The sequence below is a fragment of the Sceloporus undulatus genome, chromosome 3 (assembly GCF_019175285.1).
Source record: "Sceloporus undulatus isolate JIND9_A2432 ecotype Alabama chromosome 3, SceUnd_v1.1, whole genome shotgun sequence".
Taxonomy (NCBI): domain Eukaryota; kingdom Metazoa; phylum Chordata; class Lepidosauria; order Squamata; family Phrynosomatidae; genus Sceloporus; species Sceloporus undulatus.
Window position 1 is genome coordinate 216,931,080 of NC_056524.1, and position 14,186 is coordinate 216,945,265.

The 14,186-nt window shown below is 38.7% G+C and overlaps 1 protein-coding gene and 1 long non-coding RNA gene across 5 annotated transcripts in view; one reads left to right on the top strand and one right to left on the bottom strand.

Moving 5' to 3' along the window:
* Window positions 1–13,767, top strand: part of LOC121925706 — a 27,337-nt gene extending 13,570 nt beyond the window's left edge. Inside the window, exons 1-3 of one of the 2 annotated variants that reach the window (XR_006102934.1) lie at window positions 1,043–1,175; window positions 2,785–2,872; window positions 11,918–13,767. This is a non-coding gene — a long non-coding RNA (uncharacterized LOC121925706). Of the gene's footprint in view, window positions 1–1,042; window positions 1,176–2,784; window positions 2,873–11,917 lie in introns of those variants that run through there. The other variant, XR_006102935.1, reaches the window with a different exon arrangement.
* DGKD (diacylglycerol kinase delta) overlaps window positions 1–14,186 on the bottom strand; it is an 83,888-nt gene that overhangs the window by 3,973 nt on the left and 65,729 nt on the right. For all 3 annotated transcript variants that reach the window (XM_042458174.1, XM_042458175.1, XM_042458176.1), the window contains 11 exons: window positions 13,965–14,075; window positions 13,533–13,629; window positions 11,965–12,072; window positions 8,942–9,055; window positions 8,424–8,558; window positions 5,964–6,115; window positions 5,739–5,850; window positions 5,535–5,627; window positions 4,013–4,132; window positions 3,612–3,729; window positions 977–1,107 (listed from right to left, as the gene is read on the bottom strand). In XM_042458174.1, the coding sequence (XP_042314108.1) occupies window positions 977–1,107; window positions 3,612–3,729; window positions 4,013–4,132; window positions 5,535–5,627; window positions 5,739–5,850; window positions 5,964–6,115; window positions 8,424–8,558; window positions 8,942–9,055; window positions 11,965–12,072; window positions 13,533–13,629; window positions 13,965–14,075 (1,291 nt within the window). The remainder of the gene's footprint in view (window positions 1–976; window positions 1,108–3,611; window positions 3,730–4,012; window positions 4,133–5,534; window positions 5,628–5,738; window positions 5,851–5,963; window positions 6,116–8,423; window positions 8,559–8,941; window positions 9,056–11,964; window positions 12,073–13,532; window positions 13,630–13,964; window positions 14,076–14,186) is intronic.

A 14,186-nucleotide genomic window follows, 5' to 3' on the forward strand; every position in this document is an offset into this window, starting at 1 on the left:
TCTAAAGGTTGTAACTACACATGTCTCTATCAGACAGTTCTGATTTCATATCAGAAGGGAATCAGTTTAATCTACTACAGCAGAAACAGCATCTCCCAAATGTTATAGACAGCTTAGCAGAGCATGTTTAGTTCAATCTGGTTTTGATTCCAAACATTTATACTTGCTTTTTATTTTAATCTGTAGTTGCCACTTCTTCATTACATAACAAAAAGGTTTAGCAAAGCTTGGAAGGAGACTCACTGCACACACAGTTATATAGGACATCGAGAACATGAAGCAATATTCATATAAACATGTCTGGGTCCTATTGCCCATGGGTCCTATTGCTCATGGGTTGACTTATCTCTGCCTGCAGCAAATATTAAACTGACCTAAAATTTGCACTGATGCAGACACAGGCTAGAGAGTCAGCATGGTGCAGTGATTTGATTGTCGGACTACAACACTGGAGTCCATGATTTGAATCCCACTGAGTGACCTTGGGCAAGTCACACTCTCTCAGCCTCAGAGGAAGGCAAAGGCAAACCCTCCCTAAACAAATACTGTCAAGAAAACCCCATTGCAGGTTCATCTTAGGGTTGTCATTAGTCAGAAATAACTTGAAGGCATAAACAAGACACAGCCTGGCTGCTGCTTCGTTTATTTCTTCATTTATCGGTATTATTTGAAATATGGCTTCTCATTCAACTTTATGAAAAGGATATAGACAACAAGTAACACCATTTAAATGTAAAAATCTGGAAGTCAACAGTAAATTGTGAGCCTGATCTACAACTTTAGGAGACTTTAAAAAAAATTGCTGGGAAAATATTTTCTCTGATCTAAGACTGCTAAATCACAAGTGTTAAATACTCTGTCACTCTGTCTAAAGCCACCTAGAACGGAGAGTATGCAGACCAGCTCCAAGCATAGTCAGCAGAAATGGCCATGCAAATGCAGATGGCTATTCTTGATGAGTTGCTCATGAAAATACCTTGAGGTCTCTCCGTTCGAGATGCAGGAGCTCAGAGCCCCGGACGTCATGCCGGATGAAGATATCCTTATACTCACAAAGACTGAGATGCTCAAGCCAGGCCGCAACCTCCTCCGTTCCCCAGAGGTGAACTGTCAGAGATGGAAAAGCAGGAGTGTGTTGAATACCCACAGCCCAGAGAAAAGGCAGGAAGAAAAGGGTGAGCACCACTAAACATCAACATTGCACAAAAGGAAGAAAACAGTAACAGCACCCATAGTAGAAAGAAAGAGAAACAGTTCAACAATTCTATAACAAGGGAAAAGAAAGCATGGTTACAAGGAGAGACATGGACTCAAATGGAGGCTAGATTTAGTAAAAGCTGGTCTTATCTGAAATTAAAATGATTATGCTGCAAATAACTTGCATCGGTAGATGCCACACTGTCTAAAAATAAACTATGTATTGAGAAAAAATTGTTTAAGAACAAAACAGATCAGTATGAAAAGCTCAAGAAATCCTCAAGGCAAAATGAATCTGGTCAATCAGTGGAAAACGTCATTTTTTAAAAATATGTGTTTTGGGGCTTGTTGAATTATACAAACACATGTGCTGGGACATTTATGCATGGTGAGAGAGGGACCTGAGCTAAAGCTGGTAAGAATCCTCACTTTGCCTTCTTTGTTAAACTACACAGAACTTAATGCCCAAATGAGGAGAGATCACAGTGTAAGGCAGAAATGCATTGTAGGCATGTGGAATCAACTTTATATTTCACCAGAATCCTGGCATGTACAGAGTAAAGTACCTTTGACTACATGCTCAGCTCAGAGGTTTCTCTTCAGTATCAGAATTGGAACCTGCACACAAATTTATCACTGTTTTAATCTAAACTTTTTTGTGTGCCTAATTTAGGAGGGGAAAAGGCTCGTAAACGCTTTTTTAAAAACCACAAGTTAGAAACCTATGATAATCCACTGCAAATCACCGGGAGGATTTAACCGTAGACATGGTCTATATTCTGCCCACCCCCAGGGTAAGATGCTGGGGACAGTTATAACAGAGATTCCCAGAATCCAGACTCTAGCATTTAACCTCCACTGCCACTATGACTGCATTTCTGCTGAAAGTTTTACAGACTGAGTGGTTTCTGAATGGTGATTCAGAATGTTGAATACCTAAATAGAATCACAAGTTTACTATTTAACAGAGTACTCAAGGACTTCTGGGTCCAATGGCTCTGTAAAGGCCAACCCTGAGACCAGAGACTTCATTCTGGCCATCTTGTCTTGCTATGTGGGGAACCACAAGAAAAGCTGGGTGTTTTTTTTAATCTCACCCCCACCACCATTTTTCCACTGGACTTTTTGATCATTAGTCTCAAAGTAAACATAGTTTCCTGTTTTGTTTGAGCTCAGAAACTATAATTACCAGCTTCAGAACAAGCCAGGACCTTAAGCCAGCTTCAGGAACACTTAAAAATCACAGCTTGTTCCAAATTGGCAAACAAAGATTCTAGGTTTAAAGAAAAACAGGAAACTATGGCCAATTTGAGATTTCCACATTCTGTTTTAGTGTACTGCAAAAAAAAGGTGAGAAGAGGCTACATAAATGACCAAAGTGTTTATTTATCACATGGCAGAGCCTGTGTGTTCGATTACTCCATGCCAATGACTGGGGGAAATCAAAGATCATGTACCCGTTTCACTTCCTTATATCTAGACAATGGGCAGTGTGATAAAATTCCTGTTGTACATTTCTGAATCAGTACCTATGCAACTAATGAGTATGTTGTTGGTACATGGAAAATATGTTTGTGTTTCTTTCAGAGAACAGAAATCTGGACCTAAACACACCAGCCATCCAGCCTCCTCACCAGCCTCTAAATAAGAAGGAATAAAAGAATCTTAAATCCAGGTAAGAAAGAAAAAAGTAAAAACAAATAAAAAAGGTGGTGGGGGCGAGGGAGAGTTGATATATAGCACAAAATCAGTAGAAAACCAGATGATACCACTGGCCCCACAGAACAAAGAATCTCAGTGTAAGAAAGAATATAAGCCAATAAATCAGTTAACCCACGTGGAAAGAAAGCATCCTGATACCATTTGAAATTATGATTCCAAGGGACCATTTTCAATATCATACTAACCAATACAGATTATAGTTCAGGATGCGCTAGTGATGATGCAGAATCCCCAGACAATTAGACATGAGACTTGATTAAAGCCTGGGAGTGAATCAATGAGAGAAAATCATTAATCAAATCATGGATTATTAGCAGTGGGAAATATGGAGTTCTGCAGACTTGGGCTCAACAGTCCTTTTGATTTGTAAATTTTTTATAAATCCTTAAATAGACTCCTGTGGCCTACTCTAAAATACCAGTGGATGTCAGCTGGGGATTGGTTTCAGTTTCTGCATTTCAAAATAGCCACAAAAGGCAGTGGTGCCTCCAACAGAATCCACCAATAAATTCTGCTATGGAAGAAATATTGCTACGGAAATGTAAGATACTTGTTAACATAAATGAAAGGGGCAAAGATGGGATAGAAAGAGCAAGGAATGAAGAGAAGTGTTTTTGTGTGTAGATGTGCATGTGCACATACGGATATATATATGAAAAAACACAAAGAGGAAACATAGAGATAGGTGGTACCCGGCAATCCCAAGCTGCTACGTGTCTCCTTATTCTTGTTGTTTTTATCCTTTTTAAACTTTGTGACCAGGCGAAATTTGCCACTTCGGCTACGTTTAGAATATTCCAGCATTTGGTTCTACAGAGGAAAAAATGATAGAAATAATAATATAAGTATTTCTCCACACACTTCAACCCCTATTACAATTATTTTTCATATGAAATGTTTCTGCATAAAGATTCTTGCAGAGATATGAAATATTGCCACCTCATTTATTAATTCATATTAATTCATCTGTCACCTGGACTGGTCTAGGACTCTTTGAAAAGGAAGTGTACCAAACCAAATCCCTAAATAAGCCCACTAACAATATGAGAGTCAAAGCCCCAGAAGCCCTGCCTTCTTAATCTAATTATTTTACCTCTTCATCACTGGGTTCCATGAGTTGCCAGAGCCAAGGAATATCTGCTAGCTTCCTCATATGCAAGTCCGTTTCAGTCAAGGCTGCCAGGAGTTGTTCCTTCTGTGGAGGATCCAACTGCTGCATAAGAAATTAAAACAATGAGGCATACTGAAATGCTGCAAAAGCTGAATGGAGAACTGTCTCATTCTTTTGGGATTACCTTAAAACAAATAGCAAATAAGCAGCCTTTCCAGGTTTAGACAGTTATATAGTTAATATCAATGACAAAATTCAAAGGGGCTGTCCACAAAAGTAAAAAGCTTGTACATATCTCATCTAATTAAGGTGAAATATGATCACCCAAAAGCAGCCAGTATTTCAAATCTTTAAAGAAATTACTTAAGGTAGTCGCTTGAAAACTACTTAAAATGTAAAACTAACATGCACAAAACTGTACTGCATTGCTGCCTTTATTTAACCAGCTACTTCTAAAACTGCTGCCAAATTATAAACAGATCCTGTCATTAAAAAATTGTCCCTAGGCACTGTCAGTTGTTTCCTTCCTGGATTCATTCCCTTGTCAGGGTTTGTGCTTATCTTTCAATTGTGCAGAATTCCTGGAAATATATTATAAGAACAATGTGTGATAGCTAAAGACAAACAACAGACATTCTCAATGAACAAGGCATAAAGTGGTCTTTTCTAGTACAAAGTCCCATTTTGTGACAGACAGAATGGACAACAGTAACAGGAAGGAGCAAAGAGAGAGGGCTGATAGAAAAATTAGATTTGGTTAACACACAGTAATTATGATGAACAGGCAGTAACTCAGTCGTGTGTACTAATGCACTATTAGTACAATACTGTACACTAATCGAGCAGTACAGCTTAGATGGAATATTGGCTCAGCGTCTGAACAACGTATCTCAAACTACAGTATATAAACATATTATGAGATGGTATTTGTCTACCAGCCTAAATATTTTCTCTGCTTTGATTATATTAGGCCACCTAGTAGTTAAATCAGTTTCAGTTTTTTAGTGATCCATGGACAACATGGTTTTGTTCAAAACTAGACAGTCATAACATGCTAAGCTGTCAAATGCTGTTAGCTCCTTTGGGCCTTGCTCTGGTAGAAAGGCAGGACATTAAAAAAATAATAATAATTTCTATGTGTTCACACATATGCACACACACTCCTACCAAATATCCAAGCAAACCACAGTTCCAAATCACTGCTGCTATTTCATCTGACAAAAAACTTATTATTCTAGAATATATTGGTATTTATTATTTTGCAGCTGTACCATACTAGCTGTACCATGGAAGATAAAACTATGAATATATGCATATGGTAAGAAGAGTTTACAAGTTTATAAAAATTACAGAAATACAAAATCAAAACACTAGATGATAAAAATACAAACATAAAAACAATGGCAAATTTGAGTGTCCAATCATGAAGAGGAGAACAATGTCAGTAATATGGGCATGGAGCAGAAAATAAGAGATCCATATTTGTCTGCTTTATGTGCCTTACCAGAGCCATTTTCCCAGTCAAGAGCAGTTCGGTCTCATTGTGCAGGGCTTTCACATTATTTACCATTTCTACAACAAGATTGCAATTCAGGCCCTGTGGAAAGACCATACACATAAAAAACAGAAAATGAACACTGATCTAATCCAGCAACCTGAGAAGCCAATCATTTTGGGAGAAACTAAGAAGGACAAGTTAATATAATACCTCTGTAGATTTGGATTTAGCATATACTTTGTCCATCGATTTAGAGCTGGCATTGACTGCATGAGCAAGTTCTTGTTCCAAGTCTTGGTATGACTGGGCTATTTCTCGTATGCTGTAGAAGGGGTGGAAAAACACAGTAGAAGGGAGGATAAGCCTTCTGGTTTTCATCTCATTCCAATGTCATGTTCTCCATGTGAACCCAGGAAAGGAGGAAAGTGATCTCACCTGTGAATCAAAGCTCCTGCTGCTCGACAAAAGTGATTAATATGAATGGACTCTTCTTCAGATATAATCTCTGGATGCAATGAGAAAGAAGGAGGCCTTGCTAGTTCACACTTTTGTTTATCTTCCCAAGACTTTAGTGTGTTTTCAAATGCCTGAAAAAACCAACAATGGAAAAGTATTTCATTGTCCCATGCCATTGGTGACCATTTAGAAGCAGGGCTATTCATAGCATACAGTACAAAAAGGCCTGTCACTGCTGCCAAAATCCCAGAAATGTTGATGGTGTATGAGAACCAAATGGTGAGCATGCAGAGGCTGTGGGAATTAAATGGGGAAATAAGGGGTACACTTCCAAAACACCATGCTTCCTAATGGAATTGTTGAGATTTTAGCCACGGTGGAAAAAATTACCATATATACTTGTGTGCAAGTTGAAAAATTTCTGTCAAAAAATTAACCCCAAACACCTGGGTTTATTAATGGAACAATGCAGTACCTCTGTCTCCTGCACTGTCGCTTCTGACCTTTTGTAATGCCTGCTCAAAAAAATAGCGGCAGCTCTTTTGGGGCTTCCCTACTGCAGCAGGGAAGGGAAATGGGGTGGGCTCTCTTCAGGCTCTTTCAGCACAGACTAAGCTCCCAGAGTCCAAGTTTAGTCCTTGCCAGGATAGCCTGAAATAAACAATGTACCCCACAACCCTGGGCAGCTTCTTTTGGGGATTCCCCGGGACAATGGAGAGAGCAAATGGGGTGGGTGTGTTTCTTCCAGACTATTTTGGTATGGACTGAGGAGGTCCCAGGATCCAAAAGTTTGGTCCTTACCATGAGAGCTAGAAAGGAGCAATCCCCGCCCCCCAATCCCTGGCAGTTTCTTTTGAGGCAGGTTGTTGGGCAGCAAAGAGGAGCTGGAGAAAGTTGTAAGTGAAGAAACAGTGTTGATGATAAGGAAGATTTGGGGAGTTCCTTGCCTGCCCTTGGTTGTCTGCAGCTGACCTACTTATCTTCTCAGAACAGGTGGAGAGAAGGAGGTAAAGGAGACAAACCACCCTAAATCTTCCTTGCTTCTGTTCCTGTTCCTTTGCTCACCATTTCCACTGGATGTCTTCTGCACCATGGCTGCATGAGAGGCTGGTTTCTTGTCTTTTGCCTGCCCTTTCTGGTTCCTCTCTGCCACCAGATCACCTTGTCCACAGCAGAGAGGAACCAGAGAAGGCAGGCAAAAGACAAAAAACCAACTGCGATAGAGGGATACAGAGAAGGTAACAACTGGGAAGATGCCTGGGAAGGTAGGAAGGCCAGCTGAGGATGAAAGGGAGTGAGCAGTCAGTTCTTGCATCACCAGGTAAAGTTTGCTCCATGTGGAAGCAGGGAGTGAAGAAACAATAGCTGTGAAAATAAAGATTTGGACGAGATCCTTGCCCACTCTTGATTGTCTGCAGTCCACCCACGTGTCTTCTTAAGAAAGTGGAGAGGAGGAGGACAAAAAGACAAGCTGGCTGGCTGCAGTCAACCATTGGTGAAGAATTCATCAGGGAAGAGCCTACTATTTAAAAAAAGAAGCACTAATCCCATCTGCTCTCCCTTTGGCAGGGACATAACAAAGAGCTGCCACTGCCATTTTCCTGCCCTGGCATTCAAAAAGACCAGAAGCAGCAAGAGAGAGTAGAGGGAGTTAGTTCTTCTTTTAGATTCTCCTGGGATGGACTAAACTCTTGCTTTTCAACATTCTACTCGGAGAAGGAGATGATTCCTTTTTTGATATGAGTTAATACTGTATCTTAATTTTTTTTTTAAAGGAATCGTCCCTTTTTATGAATGGAGTTCCAAAATACTTTTTTTGAATGCCTAGGCAGGAAAATGCTAGAAGTGGCAGCCAGGGGTAGCTGGCCCTGAGGTGATAATAGAGCTTTTGAGTTCCAAAGTTTTAGCCTCAACCTATCAACAAGTAATATCAAAATCCATAATTCTGGCAACCAAACCTGCCCTCAGCATATAAATAATAATAATAATAATAATAATAATAATAATAATAATGATTAGTTTTATTTATATACCGCTATTCCAAAGATCATAGCAGTGAACAGCAAGTAAGCTAATTAGCAAGTAAGCTAATTTGCCCCCAACAGTCTGGGTACTCATTTTAGCGACCTCGGAAGGATGCAAGCCTGAGTTGAGCTTGGGCCCTTTTGCTGGTCCTGAACTCGCAACCTTGTGGTTTTGAGTGAATGGCTGCAGTACAGGCATTTAACCACTGCGCCACCAGGGCTCATATGCATGAGGTCGACTTATTCACCATATACAGTAAGTATTGGAAACATCAATGTTAGCAGGACAGTGTATCAACCCACAATAGCAGGCCAATGTGGTTCACAATTTCAGGAAACTGCCCATACTTGCTTTTATGTATGTACATACACATACACATACACACACAAAATACCATGTAAGGGTTCCTCTTACCCTGTCTCTGGTTAGTGTCTGTGCCCTATTTTTATGAACAATCCAAATATATCCTGGGGGTTGGATCCAAGCTTCTCCATCAACTTGCACAGGAACTCCCTCATCTCCCAGGATTGCAATCTTCACTGTCCGACACTATGGAAATTCACATACCAAATACATTCTAAATAACAAAATATGGTATACTTTTCATATACTACCTCTGACATTTCCTTATGCTGCACTGCAACAAATGGTTTTCTCAACATATTCCCTATAGCACAAATCAGAAACGGGGCAATCATTACAAATCGAAGTATGAACCTCTATTTTCTACTCAGACCAAAGCAATATTTAGAAACTAGCAGTGATCAATACTGACTACTATTGACCAATGTCCTGAAACTTTTATCAACTGCTAACAGAAGCTATAAGCTTTATACAGTAGTCAATATCAATTCAATCATTGCAAAGAAAACTGAATCATACTTGAAATTGTCTATTGACAGTAAGCTGCCTAAGAAGGTTAAGTGAAGTACCTGGGCAATCCGGTGGTGCTGTAGGTTAATCACTCGTGAGACAGCCATTTGCATGCTGCCAAATACAGCTACTACTTCCAGAATCTTGTCATCAAAGGAAGGAGCTGTAAATGTCTAAAGAAACCAAGAACAACAACCTAATTTACTTTTGACTTTAGTTACAATGGATTCCTTTGTTTCTCAGTAATGAGACTGGATTTTCCCTCCTCGAAAAAGGTATAAACACAAATTTGGAATGAGAAACAAATGAGTTGGTTCCTGCCTACCTATGTCACCTGAGTGGCATAAGACTTTCCCTGCACAAAGGTTTTCCACTATAAATTGCATTCCCCCTGAAGGTGCATCTCCCTCTTGTATGCTCATCTACTAATTGGTATGGCAGACATTTTTCAAATCCCACCTCCCACAAAGGAAAAAGAGAAGGAAATGTAGGGTAAAAAGTAAATGTTCCAAGTATCCATTGCTTCTCTTTCCTTGTTTCAAAATCCTGGTGATCAAAGTTGCTTTGAAAAAGAGAAAAATAAACAGTTCCAGAATTATCTTACATCTAAGCACCCTTTTGGTTTCACAAAATCTACATGAATAATAAAGAAATAGACTCCAACCATCACTGTTTTATCTTCCTTAACTGGAGGACAGGATTGCAACTAATTTAGGAGTGAATCGAAGCATAGCACCATGACTCTCAAAACTTAAGCAACAAAACAAAGATCTTTACATGTACAAAATCAGGTAGGCATTGGATCAAATACTCTGCCCACTAATTTAGACAAGTATGGGTATTCTGGAGGACAGTACCTTATAAACAAAACAAATAGTTAAGGTTAACAAAACAATGAAAAGGGCAAAGGGACAACAGTTCTTTTCTCTCAGAATCTGTACAAACAGTCATAAGCGTTCACCAAGAACTTCAACTCTACCAAGGCAGCTAGTGTTTCAAAAACAAGGATTACCATACAAATAAGCAAAAGGAAGTGTCACTAGCCAAGAGGAATCAAACATGCATCAAACAGTAACTCCTGAGCATCCTGCATCTCACTTTCCAAAGTATGCACAGTATTCAAACATGTACCGTCAATGGGTATCTCTCACTCTAAAACAGGACAATTGTGTACTGATTTAACAAACTTCCCTTTCTCAGGAAGTGGTAGCAGTCTTATGCCACTCAGAGGACATAGGTAGTTAAGCACTAAGTAGATGGGAGTGTGTTGCTTCACAGCCTACAGCTATTTTAGGTACAATTTCACCACACACAAGCAATGGGAGCACAGCTACCACTGTTGGCATATACCAAACACTCCACTCTCATTAGTACTGTTGGTGAAATATAACAGATCATTCCCTAAACAACATAAAACAGGACAAAACAGCTGGAGATATAATCTAAGTGAAACTTCATACACTAGAGAGTTACCCTCTTAGGAGAATATACTACTTCCTTCAGCAACTCAAATTCCAGATGTTGAACTCAGGGAGCATGGCCAATAGAATAGAAAAGTAGGAAAGATGGAATGGAAAACAACTAGACAGCAAATTTATATCTCAAACACATCTTTCCAAAACCTAAGTAAGTTTCTGGCCATACAAACGTGTCTGCTGAAGATGCTTTCATTATTCAATACTGTATTTACTGCCTATCACTTCTCTACTGGCAATCAGAATGCCATCCATTATTAACAGAGAAACAAGAGCTATGCAGACAACATTAGCATCCTACAGTGATAACATCTACAACTGCCACTGCCCCAAAGAAAGCCATGACCAAAGTATCATGTGCAACAGTATCCAGCACAGGAAAGCAGTAATCGAGAAACGTACACACTGTTATTTTCTCTGGGAGCCAGCTTTCCTTCAACAACTCAATCTCCAAATATCAACAACAACTGAACTTAAATGCTGTTAGTTTGAAATGTCTTCTGGATGAGACACAGAATGAACACAACGTATCATAGACAAACGTCTGTTTTTTGTTCTTAAACCCATATCTAGAACAAACCAAGGTTAAGGAGAAGGGAAAAGTATCATCCTGACATTCTGTGCTTTCTAATGTGATTACTGCCCAGGGTGGTAATGAATCAAGTAGGCTCACTGATAACAGGAGGCTGAGATTATTTAATCAGCATACTAACAGGTCATGCTCCCTATTAACCTAAATATGTGGGACTTGTAGAGTGCTAAATGTGTGGGACTTGACAGCTGCAATCTATTTAATTAGTATGTCCCTTCTCCCCTCCCTCTGGCTCAACTGTCCTAACTTTGATATCTGTCACAGTCTTCGTACCCGTCATAGAAGAATATAACTCCCATCATTACCAATCAATATTAGAGTGGTAATCCAAACAAATCTAGATGGGCAATGCTGACCCACACTCATCCATATTAAGATAGTGGTGCAAAGTCCATATTCAGATAAGGATGCAAGGATGTCAAAGGCAGGGAAGATATGTCTTCTAGCAGACAGAAGGCAGGTAGTCGCTATCTGCCAGATATATCTGCCAGATGGCAATATCCCATTTTTTAATTTTGATATCCTGATTTAATTTCTATCTTAGTAATTATTCATGTACATAAAATATCTACTGCAGCAGTAGTTGCTCACTGAATTATTTTTGTTCTTAAGGCAACACTGCTGCATTAGCTAAAAAGAATTCAAGTATGGTGGGCCCTTGTTATCTGCTGGGGTATGGTTCCAGGGCCCCCATGGATACCAAAATCCATGGATGTTCAAGTTCCATTAAATACAACGGATAGTAAAATGGTGTCCCTTACATCAAATGGAAAAATCAAGATTTGCTTTTTGAAATTTATATATTTTTTGAACATTTTCAAGCTGTTGATGTTCAAATCCGTGAATAAAAAAATCTGTGGATATACAAGATTCATCACAATATTCTATATACTCATTGGGTACTTGAAGCTTGGAGCTAAAGAGCAACAGTGCTTTTAAGACTTTTTTCTTTTCTATTCTCTTTTTAGAAACTCTAAACCGCCATCTTCAACTGGCAAATTTGAGAAATACTTACATCATCTTCTTTAGTGCCTCCCCAAAAGTTGGTGCCTCCAGCATAGCTAGGGATGTTGAGAACAGCAATTCCCTGAAGACTGGGTAAAGGGATTGGACGCCCATCACACTGCAAAATATACAGATGATTTCATAATGCATAAACAATCCACATGTTCAAAAACTCATTAGGTTAGCCTCTTTTCAAAATGCAAGTGAAATGAAACAGCTGTCCAGTGTTTACTTATAGATTTTGCCATCTAACTTCACAAACTTCTTGATCATAAACATGATAGAAGAAGTACTATGTGAAAAGCTGTGCTGGGTTTTGACCAACCAGGATGGGGCATGCTGAGGACCTAGAGAGGTGTTCTTGAAGGTAAAAACAGAATGTTTTTGTTATTTGCTCTTTTTCCACATTCACGGGGCTCCTGTGCCCCTGAGTCAGCAAATGTGGAGGGACAAGTGTACTCACAATTACAGTGGAGAAGTTAGCCCCCCCCAAAAGAAACCCTGTTTTTTAAAAAACTTATTTTATATAAGGAACTTAAAACAAGAACAAAGATCCTTTTCTTAAAGAATAACAACACATATTTCAGTGTACAATAGATGGCTTTTCTCCAAGTGCAATCAGAAGAGGATTTATTTGGACAAACTATTGTAATACAGTACTTGTGCTAAGAAAATAGAAAACTTTCCTTTAAAAAGCACTGCATGAGTCTGGCCTTTTTGTGGTTTTAAAATAAGTTTCTAGTCAACTGTTAAATAACCTAAAAGTGTATCATCCTATGTATGATGGTTTGATTCCAACCACGATTCCTGGTCTGACACACCAGATCTTGATTAAAATGAAAGGTGATCCTGACATATTCCCTTTTGTATCCATGTAGGAGGGAAAACAGGGATCACTAAAGCACATGCATGTAACTAAAATGATTTAGAATTAATTTAAATGCAGTCACACTATGTTTCTCAAAAGATCTCTGTTTACAGGTATATGTCTCTCTTTTTCAATTGTGCACCACCTGTGAAATCTATGTGTATATGCTTTGAAATACGCAATTTTTAGTTTAATAAACTATAGATTATTAGATAGGAATGACTGACAGAATCACATGATCCCTCCGGTATTTCTTATTATTTGTGTCCTGATTTAATTAAACCACATTGTGATACATTTTATAGTGTATTACACCCTAAAATGGGGAACTGTGGCTTAATGTCAACTTCCAAACCCAAATCTTGAATCATAATTTGAAGTCAACTGAAGATTCTGACTAGTCAATTGACATTAAATTGCATCTGGATGTTATGACTGTGTGTGGTTTAATAAAAGAAGGCTGTGTCTCCCAAAAAACAGAGATGGATAAGTTAGAAGCATGCAATCTTATGACTTCTTTTTCAGCTAAATTCAGGATTGCACATCATGCTAACCCATAGTATAACATTATGAATGAGTTGGAAAGGTCATAAGCAAAGCAACAGGCTTACATACTTCTCTCTCCTCACTCTTTCTACTGAACATCTATTGAAATATATGGCATATTTCTTATCATTTGAAAATATAGGGGCCATGCTAGGATACATTACCTCTAGCAAAACTTTCTGTTCTAAGTTTTTGTAAGTTCTGTGTAGCAGCTCTTTTGTTCCAAGAACTCCATACCACATCATGTTTTTTGTACGACTTCTGGTAAGGAAAATTGAAAGATCAAATTATCCCATGGATCTGCAGTTGATATTATGGCATTCAGAACAATTTTTCAGGCTCAATCAGGCTATTAAAATATATCCCACAATCTCCCTGAGGCAAGAATTAATAAAGGTATTAAATTATTCGGTATGCTGGGATTTGTTCTTGGCCATGCACTAACACTTGGTTGTATCAAGATGATGACACACACGTAAGAAATGATATCTTTAGTAGAAAATAATGGCTGTTTCGTAGATTTTAAATTGTATGTGTCACAAGAAGCAACAAGTTTTTAAATGTTCTAAAACAGGAGTTTCAAATTATTAATTTACCTGCACTTTTCTGGGTGCTCATCACGCTTGTTGTTGAAGTCTAAAGAGATCTTTGCATCCAATCCAATTCCAAAATAGTTATTCATCACACATTTTTCTACATAATAATCACTGTAAAAGTATAAAAAAAACCGCACATAACATTTTGTTTTAGTGTGATAAAATATTTCAGTATCCCCTCTGCCATGCCCTTACCTGTAAATCTACCTGAAACACCTCCCT